The sequence below is a fragment of the Symphalangus syndactylus genome, chromosome 13 (assembly GCF_028878055.3).
Source record: "Symphalangus syndactylus isolate Jambi chromosome 13, NHGRI_mSymSyn1-v2.1_pri, whole genome shotgun sequence".
In the NCBI taxonomy this organism is placed as follows: Eukaryota; Metazoa; Chordata; class Mammalia; order Primates; family Hylobatidae; genus Symphalangus; species Symphalangus syndactylus.
In genome coordinates, this window is record NC_072435.2 from 20649830 (window position 1) to 20666184 (window position 16355).

The following is a 16355-nucleotide window of genomic DNA, read 5'->3' on the forward strand; positions in this document are numbered from 1 at the left end:
TAATCCCAGCACTTTAGGAGGCTGAGGCAGGTGAATCACTTGAGCTCAGGAGTTTGAGAACAGCCTGGGCAACATGGCAAAACCCCGTCTCACAAAAAATACAAAAATTAGTTGGGCATGGTGGCATGAGCCTGTGGTCTCAGCTACTTGGGAGGCTGAGGTGAGAGAGGATGACGTGAGCCCAGGAGGTGGAGGTTGCAGTGAGCCAAGATTGTGCCGCTGCACTCCAGCCTGGGCACCAGAGCCAAACTTGGTCTTAAAAAAAAAAAAAAAAGAAAAGAAAAAAGAAAATGTTAGAAAATTTAATAGTGGTGATGGTTGTAAACTTTGTGAATATACTAAAAACCACTAAATTGCATATTTTATTTTATTTTTATTTTTTTTGAGACAGAGTCTCCCTCACTCTGTCACCCAGGCTGGAGTGCAGTGGCACGATCTCGACTCACTGCAACCTCTGCCTTCCAGGTTCTGTTTTTTTGCTTTGTTTTTTTTCTGAGATGGAGTCTCGCTCTGTTGCCCAGGCTGGAGGGCAGTGGCGCGATCTTGGCTCACTGCAAGCTCCGCCTCCTGGGTTCACACCATTCTCCTGCCTCAGCCTCCCGAGTAGCTGGGACTACTGGTGCCCGCCACCATGCCTGGCTAATCATTTTGTATTTTTAGTAGAGACGGGGTTTCACCGTGTTAGCCAGGATGGTCTCGATCTCCTGACCTCATGATCCTCCTGCCTCTGCCTCCCAAAGTGCTGGGATTACAGGTGTGAGCCACCGCGCCTGGCCCTCTGCCTTCCAGGTTCAAGCAATTCTCCTGCCTCAGCCTCCCAAGTAGCTGGGATTACAGGCATCCACCACCACCCCCAGCTAATTTTTATATTTTTAGTGGAGACAGGGTTTCACCACATTGGCCAGTCTGGTCTTGAACTGACCTCAAGTGATCCACCCGCCTCGGCCTCCCAAAGTGCTGGGATTACAGACGTGAGCCACCACACCTGGTCTGAACTGCAGACTTTAAAAGGGTGAACTTTGCACTATATGAAATAACTCTCAGTCAAGCTGCTAAAAAAAAAAATTAGTCTGGGCCAGGCGTGGTGACTCACGCTTGTAATCCCAGCACTTTGGCAGGCTAAGGAGGGTGGATCACGAGGTCAGGAGATCGAGACCATCCTGGCCAACATGGTGAAATCCCGTCTCTACTAAAAATACAAAAAATTGGCTGGGCGTGGTGGCGGGCGCCTATAGTCCCAGCTACTCGGGAGGCTGAGGCAGGAGAATCGCTTTAACCTGGGAGGCAGAGGTTACAGTGATCCAAAATCGAGCCACTGCACTCCAGCCTAGTGACAGAGTGAGACTCTGTCTCAAACGAAAACAAACAAACAAACAAAAAAAACCAAACCAAAAAAACAAAAAAAAATTAGTCTATCTTGAGGATGAACTGAACTCAGACTCAGGTCTTCTAACCCTTCCTTTCAGTTTCCATCTTTCCTAAATTAAATTTTAAAAATTAGAACAGAGAACATGAGAAGGGAAAAGTGGGTGTGTATATTAGAAATTGGGACAGTGCGAAGCATTTCTCAAGCTGACAGCTTGGTCCTGCCTGCATGTGCAGCCAGGAGGAATCACACATGGGATGGGCAGCCTCGGGGGCACAGGACAGAGCGGCCAGGGCGCTGTACCAAGGCACAACTCCCAGGGCCTGGACAGGCCTCCATGTCCCTCCCTGCAACCTCAGTCCTTGAGGCAAGAGCCATGCCCAGCCCCTGAGGCCCTGAGATCAAATCCTAACTAGGGAGACACTAACCTGCAATACTGCAGTTTTAGCCAGCTTGTCTGCCTTAGATTGTGTGGCCTAAACAACAAACATGTATTTCCCACAGTTCTGGAAGTTGGAAGTCTAGGATCAGGGTGCCAGCATACTGGGTTCTCCTGAGCACCATTATTCCTGAGAGAGAGGAAACTCTTTCCTGTCTCTTCTTGTAAGGGCACTAACCCCATGCATAGGGCTCTATCCTCATGACCTAATCACCTCCAGAAGGCCTGTTTCTAAATACCATCACATCACCAGTTGGAGCTTGGACACATGAATTGATGGCAGGGAGTTGGGGGGATACATTCAATCCATAGCAACTGCTTTTAAAAACATTTTACTATGCCACAAATATTTGTTGGGCAGCATGTTCCTATGATCGACAATGGGCAAAGCATGTGTGGATATTTCTCAGCAAAGATGGTGACTTCTAGGGAATCTCTCTAGAAGGCGCAGTGTGTTTTAGGGGAGACACCAACTCCAAGAATATCTCTGCCAGTGCCACCTGGTTTTGCCCACAATTCAAAGCTTTCCTGGAAGCAGGTGAGGGGCAATGGAACCAGCAGATGCAGGGGTAAAATCTATTCCTTCTTCGATAATTCTCAGAGCAATTCTATTCCAGGGTCCTAAATCAGATGAGGTGCCCAGGCTGGGCGCGGTGGCTCATGCCTGTAATCCCAGCACTTTGGGAGGCAGAGGCGGGCGGATCACCTGCACTCAGGAGTTCCAGATGAGCAGTCCAGAGAGGGAAGACAGGGAGGAGGCTCCTGCATGCCTTGGTGGCTCTGGAATCCACCAGGGACTATAGACTGTGCGTGGTCCTCCAGGTGGTGGTAGCCAGCATGGTTCATGCTCCAGTTCTAGTTCTGCTGGGAACATTCCATGCCATACGTAGCCTCCAGCGTGGAGAGACTGGGCTGCTTTGTAGCAAGTATCAAGTGAACAAGGAAGGGAAGAACATGGATCTTCGTGGGCAGATGTCTATTAGCAAAAACTGCGATGGGAGGCAGAATTATAAGATGGCCCCAAGATTCTCACCCCTCGGTGCACTCAGTTGCCTAATTTCCTCCCATTGAGTGTGGGCTGTAAATCTGACAGACGTCACTCTTGTGATTAGGCAAAGGCAATAAGATACTCCCCCACTTCACTGTTCTGTAAGACTGCCTCAGCACACGGGAGCGAGATCTCCTGCTGTGAGAGGGCCACACCACGGGCCTCTAGCAGCTGAGATGGCCCCCAGCAACAGCCGGCAAGAAAGTGGGAAGCTCGGAGCTCTTTCCTTTAGCTGCTGCTGTGGCCAAAGCCTGAGTATGCTCAGGCTTCAGAAGAGGCTCACCTCTCGTGTCCTTTGCTGTGGCAAGGAGAAGGTCTAGTTGCACCCCAAGGAGACCAGTGAAATCACCAATGCCAACTCCCATCAGCAGATCCAGAAGCTGATCAAAGATAGGCTGAACATCCACAAGCCTGTGACTGTCCATTCCTGGGCTCAATGATGGAAAAATGCCTTGGCCTGCTGGAAGGGTGAGTACATGGATATAGGTAAGCTAAAGGGTATGGCCAATGCCTGAATGCCAGAGAAGGTAACTTGGATGAGGAGAATGAGAATTCTGCACGGGCTGCTCAGAAGATGCCATGAAGTTAAGAAGACTGACCACCAAATGTATCACAGCTTGTACCTGAAGGTGAAAGGAAATGTGTTGAAAACAAGCAGATTCTCATGGAGCACATCCATGAGCTGAAGGCAGAACAGGCCCAAAAGAAGCTCCTGGCTGCCCAGGCGGAGGCCCACAGGTCTGAGAACAAGCAAGCACACAAGCGGCTGAAGAGCGCACCCAGGCCAAGAAGAAGGTGATATCAAGACTTTGTCCAAGGAGGAAGAGAGAAGCAATAAAAGCTCCCCCTTTCTTGTCTGTACATACTGACCTCCATGATTACATAGATCAGCCATTAAAATAAAACAAGACGGCCGGGCACAGTGGCTCACACCTATAATCCCAGCACTTTGGAAAGCCGAGGAGGGCGGATCACGAGGTCAGGAGTTTGAGACCAGCCTGACCAACATGGAGGAACCCCATCTCTATTAAAAACACAACAATTAGCCGGGCTTGGTGGTGCATGCCTGTAATCCCAGCTACTCAGGAGGCTGAGGCAGGAGAATGTCTTGAATCCGGGAGGCGGAGGTTGTGGTGAGCCGAGATCACGCCATTGCACTCCAGCCTGGGTAACAAGAGCAAAACTCCATCTCAAAAAAAAAAAAAAAAAAAAAAAAAAGCGGGAATCTCATTCTTGCAACAAGACACTGAATTCTGCCAACAACTATGTGAATTTGAAAGAAGGCTCCGAGCGGCCGGGCGCGGTGGCTCACGCTTGTAATCCCAGCACTTTGGGAGGCCGAGGCGGGCGGATCACGAGGTCAGGAGATCGAGACCACGGTGAAACCCCGTCTCTACTAAAAAAATACAAAAAGTTAGCCGGGCGTGGTGGCGGGCGCCTGTAGTCCCAGCTACTCGGAGAGGCTGAGGCAGGAGAATGGCGTGAACCCAGGAGGCGGAGCTTGCAGTGAGCCGAGATTGCGCCACTGCACTCCAGCCTGGGCGACAGAGCGAGACTCCGTCTCAAAAAAAAAAAAAAAAAAAAAAAAAAAAAAAAAAAAAAAAGAAGGCTCCGAGCCTTGGAGGAAATTGCAAGCTTGGTCAACATCTTGATTACAGCCTTGTGAGAGTCAGGCTCTCAGAAGACCAAGAGACTCGGCTAAGCCATCTTTCGGCAATTGTGAGATAATAAGTGGGTATTGTTTTAAACCAGTAGCTTTGCGGTAACTTATTACACAAGAGTAGAAAACTAATACACCTGCTTGGTCAGGCACAGTGGCTCACACCTGTAATCCCAGCACTTTGGGAGGCTGAGGTGGGCAGATCACTTGAACTCAGGAGTTCGAGACCAGCCTGGGCAACATAGACCCCCGTGTCTACAAAAAAAATACAAAACTTAGCCAGGCATAGTGGGCACCTGTAGTCCCAGCTACTCTGGAGGCTGAGATGGAAGGATTGCTTGAGCTCAGGTGGTTGAGGTTGTACTGAGCTTTGACTGCACCACTGTACTCCAACCTGGGTGACAGAGTGAGACCCTGTCTCAAAAAAAAAAAAAAAAAGAATGAAAAGAAAAGAAAGTCATAGAGCTGGAATCACACTATGTAGCCTTTTCGAATGGCTTCTTTGCTTATTAATACACATTGAAATTTCCTCCATGTCTGTGACAAATATTTTTTACATGCTACTTTATGATAGTACATAAATAATAGAAAACAGCATTTTATTTTGTATTAGGAAAATAAACACATATTGATTTGAGATTTGGTGGGTTTTTTCCCCCAGTCGAAACTCAAAAATCCTGCAGATTTAGCAAATTTAGAAGGGATCCCTGTTAATTGTGTGAAAGTTGATCATATGAATTGGGTCATTCTTGTCATACCCACCTAAAACAGAGTTGAAAGAGCTGTGGGAAAAAAAGCATTCAGGGCATATAACACTGAGCCAAAAATGTAATTCTCTGGAAGCCTGGCTGCTGAAACTCCCTGCTGTAACCTGAAACAAGTTTTATTTAATGGCTACTGGAAGGACACACTGCAATTCTAAAACTAGTTTTGTAACTGAACAGTCTAGCCTGAAAATGCACTTTAAAAGTTTTTTTCCTTTTTCTCATTTTTCCCTAGTCTTGTGATATAACCTTGAACCTTACTGCAGAATCTTTTCTTCTCCTTAGTCTTAAAATACGGACTTGAAATGTACTTTCTTTGAAACACCATGTCCACCGCTTCTCACCATACACTCCCTTAGACCATGCACGTTTGTCTAATTGTATGCTAGTATCTAATTATGTGCTTACTTAGAAGTTCCTGGGGATAATCTTGAGACAGACTTGGTAGGCATAGGGACCTATCTGCAAAATTCCAGAGATTACTTCAAGGCAGTTAGTCAACCACCGGGCCGTTATTGAGATGCAGCTAGCCCACACTCCAGGTAGACCATGGCTTGAGAGAGCAACCAGAACAAGACACGCAGACCTAGTACTCAGCACCCCTCCTGCACAGCTCCCAGTCCAAGTTCACATCCTTGGACTCAAAAACTCCGTTTTAAGCGAAACTCCGTCTCAAAAAACAAATGAAAAACAAAACAAAAGAGTTCTGTGAGACCTTCACTTTTTTCACCATCCGATATTTCCCAAACACGATTCTGCTACCATTTTTGAATGACTACATAGCCATTATAATGGCAGCAGTGGCTGATCTGGAGGGGTCGCTGTGATGATGCCAGCTGCAAATGGGGAGGCATGGCCAGGGCTGAATGCTCCGTGGAGCCCCCGGGGGCTGGGAACAGGTGATCCCAGTGGGAGCCCCAAGCCATTCAGGACGGGAGCCCTGTGCTCCCAGGCGCAGCTGCAGCCACCTAGTCGTGGCTCCAAACAGGGCATCCCTGCACTCTTGGGGACCTGGGAAGCACCCTTTTCCCACAGGCCCAAAAGTGCCTGCTCCCACTCCCTGGCCTCTCCCCACTCTCAGCACCTCCTCTATGGCAGAGCAAAGTTGTGGACGTGTCAAGATAGCCAAGCCTGGGAGCTATCACAACCCAGCCAAATGTGTCTGCACTTGGGGCAGTGCATGCCAGCCCCCCACCATCTCGACCTCTTCCAGAAACTGCTTTTGAGGCTGAAACTTTGGGCACCAAGAAGCATGGGAAGGAGGCTGGGTGGGGGAGGGGGGCGGCTGAGGGTGGCTCAGGGCAGGCCTGCGGGCAACCTTCAGCGTGGACAGCCTGGGCGTCATGAACAGCATGTTGATGGCCATGAGAGGCAGACAGGTTCCTAGGTGGGAAGGGGTGGGTTTTCTGTAAAACCCCACCTTCAAGCCACGGATGGCCTGAAGCCTGGAAGCCACGCTGCCAGTTCCAGGTGGAGTCTGTGACCCAGAGAGAGAAATTCCTTGATGCCTTTCGGCCAATGGGATGGTGTTTTTCCCAGGCCCGCCCATGACCGCCCATGGGCCAATCAGCATGCACTTCCTCCCACCCATGGACCAATGAGCACACACTTTCTCCATTCTGAGCCCATAAAAAACCCGTAGACTCAGCCAGACTCAGACAGTGGAGATTATCTGTATGCAAACGTGAGCTATTCACTTCAGGTTTCCTCTCCACTGAGGGCTATTGGGTTGTCCAATAAAGCCCTTCTCTGCCTTGCTCACCCTCCAGTTGTCTGCATAACCTCATTCTTCCTGGACGTGGGATAAGAACTTGGGGGACAAGAACTTGGGACCTAACGAACAGCAGGAGAGAAAGGGGCTGTAACACATTCCTGGCTGAGTAGCCATGCTCCTGGGCTGCATGAGTGAAAAATGGCGACTGTTCTGGAGGCCCAGACTTTGGGATTCCCCGAGCCAGAGCTGTAACACTATAGCCCTCCTGCCCTCAGCCAGCACTGGGTGGCCGCCCCCCACGACGGGAAGCAGCAGCGGGCCAGAGCAGGGCAGCGGGACTGAAAGAGCTATATCACAAACAAGCTGAAAACACACCCCACCCAAAACACACCTCCCCGCTTGCCAGGCTGCAAGCAACGGGAAGGAGAGAAGAACTGTGGCCCTTCCGGGAGCCCAGACCTCAGACTCCGGAGCCAGGGCTGTGACACGCTGCCACACCCTCTTTGGGGCTCTGCTGTTCTTGGTGTCTCCGAGCTTTCCGGCGCCACCACTTTCCCCTCGTCTAGATGCTGGTGCCTGCAGCAGAAGCCGCCTGCAGTATGTCTGGTCCAGTCGCAGCCTTGCAAGGAGCCGGCGCCTGTGCCAGCGCCTGGAGCTGTCCGCCCCGCCGCAGCAGCCAGCGTGCCTGGCTGTGTGCACTGGCCGGACCCTTCACTTGCTCACTCACACACCCCTTGCGGCTCCGCGCCTGGCTCGCCCTTGGTAAGTGTGGAATCCAGGTGCAGCCTGCTGGGCCGAGTGGGTGGAACGAGCCCAGCGGGTGTGAGCAAAACTCAAGCAGAGGCGCGACCACAGTGGTTTCTGGTTGGCGAAGCGACACCCATTATTAGTAGCTTTCCGTAATTTGTATTTTACAATTCTTTTTCTGAGATCGTATCAATTTTTTATGCAGAACAGCCCTGTAATAATGGGAGCAAAGGGTCGGGCACAGTGGCTCACGCCTGTAATCCCAGCACTTTGGGAGGCCGAGGCGGGTGGATCACCTGAGGTCACGAGTTCGAGACTAGCCTGGCCAATATGGCGAAACTCCGTCTCTACTAAAAATACAAATACAAAAAAAAAAAAATTAGCCGGGCATGGTGGCGGGCGCCTGTAATCCCAGCTACTTGGGAAGCTGAGGCAGGAGAATCGCTTGAACCCGGGAGACAGAGGTTGCGGTGAGCCGAGATCGCACCATTGCACTCCAGCCTGGCAACAAGAGCGTAACTAATGGGAGCAAAGATAATCATTTCAGCGATGAGAAGAGATCTTGAATTTAAGATACTCCCTACATTTCGGATTCAGAGCACCCTTTGTTCCACCTGTGAATGCTCTAGCCATCGTGCCTTTTCAAAATACCATTCCTTTTGTTGTTCTCTTTCTGAGCTTGATGTCACATTATTAAAAGGAAGTGAATATAAAGGCATGGAGAAAGTGAGATTAAATGCATACAAGTGTTGCTTAGTAAATTGGACACAATGTTTGACTATACAGGCAGGAGAGGGACCCAGAGACAGTGATCTACTTATGTCCTGCTGCTACAGGGTGCCTCCGCATCCCACCTTCATCCTGTTTGTCATGAACCTGTGTGGAGTGTTTTTTTTCTTGTCCCTATTCAAACATACAGAGACTGAGAAAACTGACTCCAGTGCTTGAGTGCATGCGTTTGAATTGCAACATAATCTTTTTTTTTTTTTTTTTGAGACAGTGGCTAGCTCTGTCCCCCAGGCTGGAGTGCAGGGGCTCGATCTCGGCTCACTGGAAGCTCCGCCTCCCGGGTTCAAGCCATTCTCCTGCCTCAGCCTCCCGAGTAGCTGGCACTACAAGCGCCCGCCACCACACCCAGCTAAGTTTTTTTTTTTTTTTTGGTATTTTTTGTATTTTAGAGACGGGGTTTCGCTGAGTTAGCCAGGATGGTCTCGATCTCCTGACATCGTGATCCGCCCGCCTCGGCCTCCCAAAGTGCTAGGATTACAGGCGTGAGCCACCGCGCCCGGCCGCAACATGGTCATTTTTATTTGCTTTCTCAACCAGTGGATATATTTTGTGACTGATTGACTGTATGTAATAATATGGACATCTGGATATGTGCCTCTGGGAACACATGAAATGACACGTCACCAAACACACTCGCAGACAGCAATCGGTAGTAACCTGGGTACGTCTCCTTTAAGAAATAGCGAAGCCCCGCCTCCTTCCCAACATGGAGTGTCCATTTCCCAGCTCCCCCTACAGGGGTTCGGCCTTTACTTCCGGAAGGAGGTGGAGGCGACCCTCAACTCTCCCGCCGTGCGCCTGTGGGAACTACAACATTACCCAGAATGGCCTGCGTTGGGCGACGGCGACCTTCAGCCAATGAGGCCTCCGAAAGGTGGCGTTTCCGTAAGCGCACGCGCGGTCGCGGCGGGACTTCCGTTGTCCTCCTCGTGTCGGTCGTTTTGGCATTTGTCTGGACTGTTTACTTGGTAGAAAGCCCCGGAGCGCTGGGTCAGCATCATCCGTGACTGACTGAGAAGGCGCGAGAGGAGTCTTCCCCGCTGCACAGAGGCGTGGCTGAGGCTCGGCGGCGCCTGGGGTACCCCGGCCCGGCCCGGAATAAGGACCTCCTCTCTGGTCCCTCTCCGCCCACAGAGTCAGATGGCGGCGGCCGAGCTGACGGCCCCGGCCCGGGTATGTGCCGCGTCCTCTGGGCCTTCCCCGCCCTCCCCACGCGAGTCCTAGCACCCCCGAGGGCGCCAGCTTGCGGCCCTGCAGCCCAGGACAAGACATGGGGCCTCGTCGGCGGGGCTCCCGTTTCCAACATCTGGTGTGCTACGGAAGGGAGGGCGCGACTGGCAAGGAAACCCCTGATGGGAGGCTCCACCGAGCCCTGGGGCACAGAGGTGACACAGCCAGTGCGAGGGCACCCGGCTCCAAGGCCAGGCATGGGGCTACAGGGTGGCCTGAGCCCATCTACTACCGCCACAGATGCCCTTTTCTGAGGCCTGGCTCTTTCCACGTTTCCCTTGGCTGTAGAGGGCGTTATGAAACCTACGCCAGGAAGGGGAGGGTTTCCCAGTCTCTCACTAGCCCTAACTCCCACCCACAGGTTCTCTAGGTTGTGGAGTGCCATTCCCCCAGCCCTTAGTTCTGAAGACCTTGGGTGAACCCCAAGCCCAGGGTCCTGTGTCCATGTTAGCCGGTATATAGAGTTGTTCCAATTTCTGGCAGCCAATGTGAACAGGTGTGGAAGGTTTTTCCAGAAAGGTACAAGATGTGCAAATGCTTAGGTGCAGTACGGAGCTGGGAGCATTTATGAAGCCACAAGTCTCCTTGCTTTCTGGTGGGAAGCAAAGAACAGGAGGATAGACGTCAGGACTGCAGTGGCTGCCTGAGAAGTTGAGTGTGTTTTCAGAAGGTAATAGCAAGTTTGAATCAGAAAAAAGAGGTAGTTTACTAAGGTCTTCACAGGCTTCATCTGTGTGCACAGTGGGGCACAAACTGGGGGGTTGAGGGAGGAGGAAGGAAAATCAGGGTAGACTAGTCCAAGTGAGGGTTACTGGCCCAGGATCGTGGTTTAGGTGATGTGGTGAGATTCTGGATGTGTGGTTTCAAAAGGGACAACTAAATTACATAATGTAGGTGGTGAGGGAGTGAAACAGAGGACTCAGAGAAGACCCCAGGGTTTTTGGTATTAGCAGCTGTAGGGAAAGAAGTTGCATCAACTAAGATGAACAAATTGGCAATAGGAGTAGTATTCACTAGGGATATCAGGTTTATTTATGCCATGCTAAGAGTCAGATCTTTCAGAGCCTACTAAATGGAGGCATTAAGTGGGCAGATGAACGTGTAGGTCTTGAAATCTAGGGAGTGGTTCAGGGTGCAGATATTCAAGATGTGGCTGTTGTGTGCACCAAGGTGAGTGAGCTGTGGGTCACAGGCGGGGCAAGCTCCAGGTTTTGGTTCTAAAGCTGTTAGTGGGCCAAGACGGGTAGAATGATGATAGAGTAAGTGGTCATGAAGGCAGGGTATGTAAAAGACAGTGTAGTTTGGCAATGGCCAGGGCTCCCAAGAGAAGAATGGATATGAGATGGATGCAAACGCATAGGACACTCAGGCCAAAACTCGTGCTTATTCACCACTTTGTGGGTATCCAGGATTTTGTAATAACTTGATGGGGCCTGGGTGTTTCATTCAGGCTGGAAGATTAAGCTAGTGTCATGTGGTGATTTGTGAGAGTCATTGTGTGTGAGATGAGCAACCAGTGAGGTTGGGATTTAAATGAGCTTTAGGTGGATATATGACTGCCAAGGGGATGGTAAGTGCAGCACAGAAGTGGAATAGGGCCATGGTTATCTATGATTCACCTGTGGTTCTGTGTGGCTATGTCTGAGGCAAGGAATACAGCCTGGCAGGGAGGCCTTCAAAGAAATTTTTGAGGCTGCTTCCTCTAGTGTAAGCCATGGGAAGTCTGGGATTTTGGATCCTGTTTATATCCACACTTTGAATGCTGCCTGCCAAGTTGCCGTATAAGGCCAGAAATTAAGGCCCAGTATGATATGTCACCTTGACATCTGATGAAAACGATACAGCCTTAGATGGCCTGAGAGCAAATTCCTCTTCCCTTTGCTCCCATGAATAAGCTTTCTTAGCCAAATGAACCCTTCTTATTCCAGGGAACCAGAACAGTTCCTGCTTATTACTTTGTAGTGGGTTTCAGTTCCCTACCAATTTTTTGAGTTATTCAAACAGGCCAGTCCCCTCCTCTGGGGACCAGTGGAGCTTCTCCATCTTAATGCTACAAAACTTACATTCTACAGCACCTGGTTGTTACTCTTTTCTGGAGTACTGCCTCCGTATGGCCCTGTGTGGAGTGTGGTATTCTTTCACAGGCTATGAGTATTTGTCTTTAATTAATAAACTGTTCAGCCGGGTGTGGTGGCTCACGCCTGTAATCCCAGCAGTTTGGGAGGCTGAGGCGGGCAGCTCACAAGGTCAGGAGATCAAGACCATACTGGCTAACACGGTGAAACCCCGTCTCTACTAAAAATATAAAAAATTAGCCAGGCGTGATGGCGGGCACCTGTAGTCCCAGCTACTTGGGTGGCTAAGGCAGGAGAATGGCATGAACCCGGGAGGTGAAGCTTGCCCCACTGCACTCCAGCCTGGGCGACAGAGCAAGATTCTGTCTCAAAAAAAAAAAAAAAAAAAAAAAAATTAAGAAACTGTTGATCTCATTTGTCCAATGTCACATGTCTCGTATTTGGCTGTTGGTTATCCATTCTTTTTTTTTTTTTCTTTGAGACGCAGTCTTGCTCTGTCACCCACGCTGGAGTGCAGTGGCGCAATCTCGGCTCATTGCAACTTCCACCTCTCCACCTCCTGGGTTCTAGTGATTCTCCTGCCTCAGCCTCCCGAGTAGCTGGTACTACAGCCACGTGCCACCACGCCTGGCTAATTTTTTGTATTTTTAGTAGAGATGGGGTTTCACCATGTTAGCCAGGATGGTCTCGATCTCCTGACCTCGTGATCCACCCACCTCGGCCTCCCAAAGTGCTGGGATTGCAGGCATGAGCCACTGCGCCTGGCCCAGGTTATCCACTCTTTCACGCAGGTAGCATGTGGGGAGGCCAGGATTTGCCTGTGGTATGGGACGTAGTGGTGGTCATGGTCATGTGGCAGTGGGATCTGGAGACCTGAGGTATGTCTCAGATGATATGCACTTGGAGAGGGAGTGTGCCTGATGGTCCCAGTGTCCTGGTTGAGACTTCTATGACCTTGGTCATAGGAGAGGAATGCTTGTCAGGAAGGAGTGGTTGCCCTTATGCCACGCCCACAGCTTAGATACATGTATTTGTTCGTCTGCCTCTTGTTACAGATGGCTGCAACTGGTGACCAAGAGCCCCAATAGGAGACAACAGCACCAGTTGACTGCTTTCTCCTCTGAGTTGGGGAGCTTGGAAAGAGGATGAGCATGGGGTAAATGTGTGAGGGGAAGGATTATGGATCCTGAGAGGAGGAACCGTTTGTGGTTTCATCTGTCCCCATCCTGGCAGGGCATTGTGACCTTTGAGGACGTGGCTGTGTACTTCTCCTGGAAGGAATGGGGTCTTCTTGATGAGGCTCAGAAATGCCTGTACCACGATGTGATGCTGGAGAACTTGGCACTTACAACCTCCCTGGGTAAGGTCCTCACACCCACCTCTGTGCCCCGAGCTAGTCTTTGCTCTTACCCCATCCCCAGGGACAGATGTGTCTTCACAAGAGGACTATTGACACAGCTTCCTGTTCCTGCGTAGGTGCTGCTGTTGGTAGGGCTAAGGTTGTATGTTGCCTGCTTTTCTCCTTGAGCAAGCAAAACCTGCTTCCCTTTCATGTGGAAAGATTCAGAGTCAGGCTTCTTATAGTCGGCCTCATGGATCTCACCTTGTTTGCCTTTCCCTGGCCAGGTGACATTGTCCAGATCCGAGGCTCCTTGAGGCCCAGGTTCTACTTCCTTCCTCTAGGGGACACTTCCTCATGTCGGCCTCTGCCAGCAATTATCATCACTGACATTGTCACCACTATGTGGGCTACGAGTGGCTCTTGCAAAATCCTCCTCTGAATTTCTCCTTGTATTATTTGTTTTTTCCTGTGGGCTATCATGTGCAGAGTCATTCTGGGCTGGTCTTGGGTGCTTGCATATTCCAAGTTCCATGTTCTTGATCGTAGGGGTCAGGTGGACAGGCCCTGTGGTTCTGAGGATGGCTGTGATTCCCCACAGCAAGATGGACTCAGGGGGAGCCTGGCCCTAGAGACTAACACCTAAAGGAAGACATTCTATCAGGGTTATGTTCACATCATACCAGAGACATATCCTGTTTGACTAATATTTTGGTGCTAATGACATTTGAAGCCAAATGTTATTACTGCCTTTTCATTCCCATTCTTGACACTTAGCCTGCTTGTCAGCTCTACACCTGGTTACTACATCTCTTGCTTCCAGCCTGGGGTTAATCCCCACATCTCTGGACTCCATGTCTTACCCATTTTTCTCACTGCCTTATCTGCAGTGTTCTCCAGTGTTGGCCTCTACGTAATATGTTATGAGGTGTCCACGTATGTCAGCTGCTATTTTGTTGTCACATTTTCTTGGGCCTGGACACATATCTCTACACAATGCATGTGTTAGCAGGAGAGCAGATCTCACTGAAAATTGTTCTAGAGAATGAGTTGTATATCCTGCCTCTTCTCCATGTTTCTCATCCCATGGCTGTGTTTTTTAACTCATGAGCCCTTCCCAGTTCTGTGATCTTTAGAGGCCCAGTTCTGCTAGGCAGCCCTGTCTTCAACTTGAACCCAACAGCTTGGTCCTGAAAACAACCCCATGGACTCAGTTCCTGGGTTTGTTGGATGCATATTTGTCCATGGGCTACCCCCACTCCACTAAAGTCAGCATGCTCTTCACCAACATTTTCTTTGTTTCAGGTGGTTGTGGAGCAGGGGATGAGGAGGCACCTTATCAGCAGAGCACTTCTCCACAGCGGGTGTCACAGGTTAGGATTCCTAACGCCCTTCCTTCTCCCCAGAAGACCAACCCCTGTGAGATATGTGGCCCAGTCTTGAGAGAGATTTTGCACTTGGTTGAGCACCAGGGTACACACCACGGTCAGAAACTGTATACAGACGGGGCATGTAGGAAACAATTACAATTTACTGCATACCTTCATCAGCACCAGAAGCAGCATGTTGGACAGAAACACTTCAGAAGCAATGGGGGCAGAGACATGTTTTTGAGCAGCTGCACATTTGAAGTATCTGGGAAGCCCTTCACTTGCAAGGAGGTTGGGAAGGATTTCCTGGCGAGATCGAGATTTCTTCAGCAACAGGCTGCTCACACCAGAAAGAAGTCAAACAGAACCAAGAGTGCAGTGGCCTTTCACAGTGTGAGAAATCATTACAACTGGGGAGAATGTGTGAAAGCTTTCAGCTACAAACATGTACGTGTTCAGCACCAGGGAGACCACCTCATTAGGGAAAGATCTTACATGTGCAGTGAATGTGGGAAATCTTTTAGCACAAGCTGTAGCCTCAGTGATCATTTGAGAGTTCACACTTCACAAAAGCCTTATACATGTGGGGAATGTGGGAAGTCCTATAGGCAAAGCTCTAGCCTTATTACGCACCGAAGAATTCACACTGGAGTAAGACCTCATCAATGTGATGAATGTGGAAAATTATTTAACAGGAAGTATGACCTTCTTATACATCAGAGAGTTCATACTGGAGAAAGGCCTTACAAGTGCAGTGAATGTGGGAAATCCTTTAGCCATAGCTCTAGCCTCATTACACACCAGAGAATTCATACTGGAATGAGGCCTTATGAGTGCAGTGAATGTGGGAAATCCTTTATCCATAGTTCTAGCCTTATTACACACCAGAGAGTTCACACTGGTACAAGGCCTTATATGTGCAGTGAATGTGGGAAATCCTTTAGCCAGAGCTGTCACCTTATTAAACACCAGAGACTTCACATTGGAGAAGGGCCTTATGAGTGTAGTGAATGTGGGAAATTGTTTACTTACAGATCTCGTTTCTTCCAACACCAGAGAGTTCATACTGGAGTAAGATCTCATGAATGTCATGAATGTGGAAAATTATTTAGCAGGAAATTTGACCTCATTGTACATGAGAGAGTTCACACAGGAGAAAGGCCATATGAGTGCAGTGAATGTGGAAAATCCTTTACCTGTAAATCCTACCTCATTTCACACTGGAAAGTTCATACTGGAGCAAGGCCTTATGAATGTGGGGAATGTGGGAAGTCATTTACCCATAGCTCTACACTCCTTCAACACCAGAGAGTTCACACTGGAGAAAGGCCTTATGAGTGCAATGAATGTGGGAAGTTTTTTAGCCAGAGCTCCAGCCTCATTAGACATAGGAGAAGTCACACCGGAGAAAGGCCTTATGAGTGCAGTGAATGTTGGAAATCCTTTAGTAACCACTCTAGCCTCGTTAAACACCGAAGAGTTCATACTGGAGAAAGGCCTTATGAATGCAGTGAATGTGGAAAATCCTTTAGCCAGAGCTCTAACCTCACTAATCACCAGCGAATTCACAGTGGGGAAAGGCCTTATGAGTGTAGTGACTGTGGAAAATTTTTTACCTTCAACTCCAACCTCCTAAAACATCAGAATGTTCACAAGGGATAAAGGTTAGGTAACACACATAGGGCTGTTATGGACTGAGAAGTGTCCCTGCAAAATTCATAGACATAAATAAATAAATAAATACGTATTTTCAATAACCATGCTTTATATTTAGTATATGTTCTCTGAATTTTGTTTTATACAAATAAGTTTAT

The 16355-nt window shown here is 49.4% G+C and overlaps 2 protein-coding genes and 1 pseudogene across 4 annotated transcripts in view; all 3 read left to right on the plus strand.

Moving 5' to 3' along the window:
* ZNF418 (zinc finger protein 418) overlaps positions 1 to 16355 on the plus strand; it is a 165195-nt gene that overhangs the window by 120730 nt on the left and 28110 nt on the right. The gene's annotated exons all lie outside the window — the stretch shown is intronic.
* On the plus strand, positions 3108 to 3810 carry LOC129461093 (large ribosomal subunit protein eL19-like; annotated as a pseudogene).
* On the plus strand, positions 9262 to 16298 carry ZNF256 (zinc finger protein 256). Of its 3 annotated transcripts, XM_055239831.2 has the most exons (3): positions 9262 to 9700; positions 13066 to 13192; positions 14477 to 16298. In XM_055239831.2, exons 1-3 carry the CDS (start codon positions 9668 to 9670, stop codon positions 16201 to 16203), a joined length of 1887 nt encoding a protein of 628 aa, XP_055095806.1. In that variant the 5' UTR covers positions 9262 to 9667; the 3' UTR covers positions 16204 to 16298. The 3 variants fall into 3 exon arrangements, with proteins under 3 accessions (XP_055095806.1, XP_055095804.1, XP_055095807.1); XM_055239829.2 differs by lacking the exon at positions 9262 to 9700 and having other exon boundaries at positions 9725 to 13192; XM_055239832.2 differs by lacking the exons at positions 9262 to 9700; positions 13066 to 13192 and having other exon boundaries at positions 14722 to 15442; positions 15695 to 16298.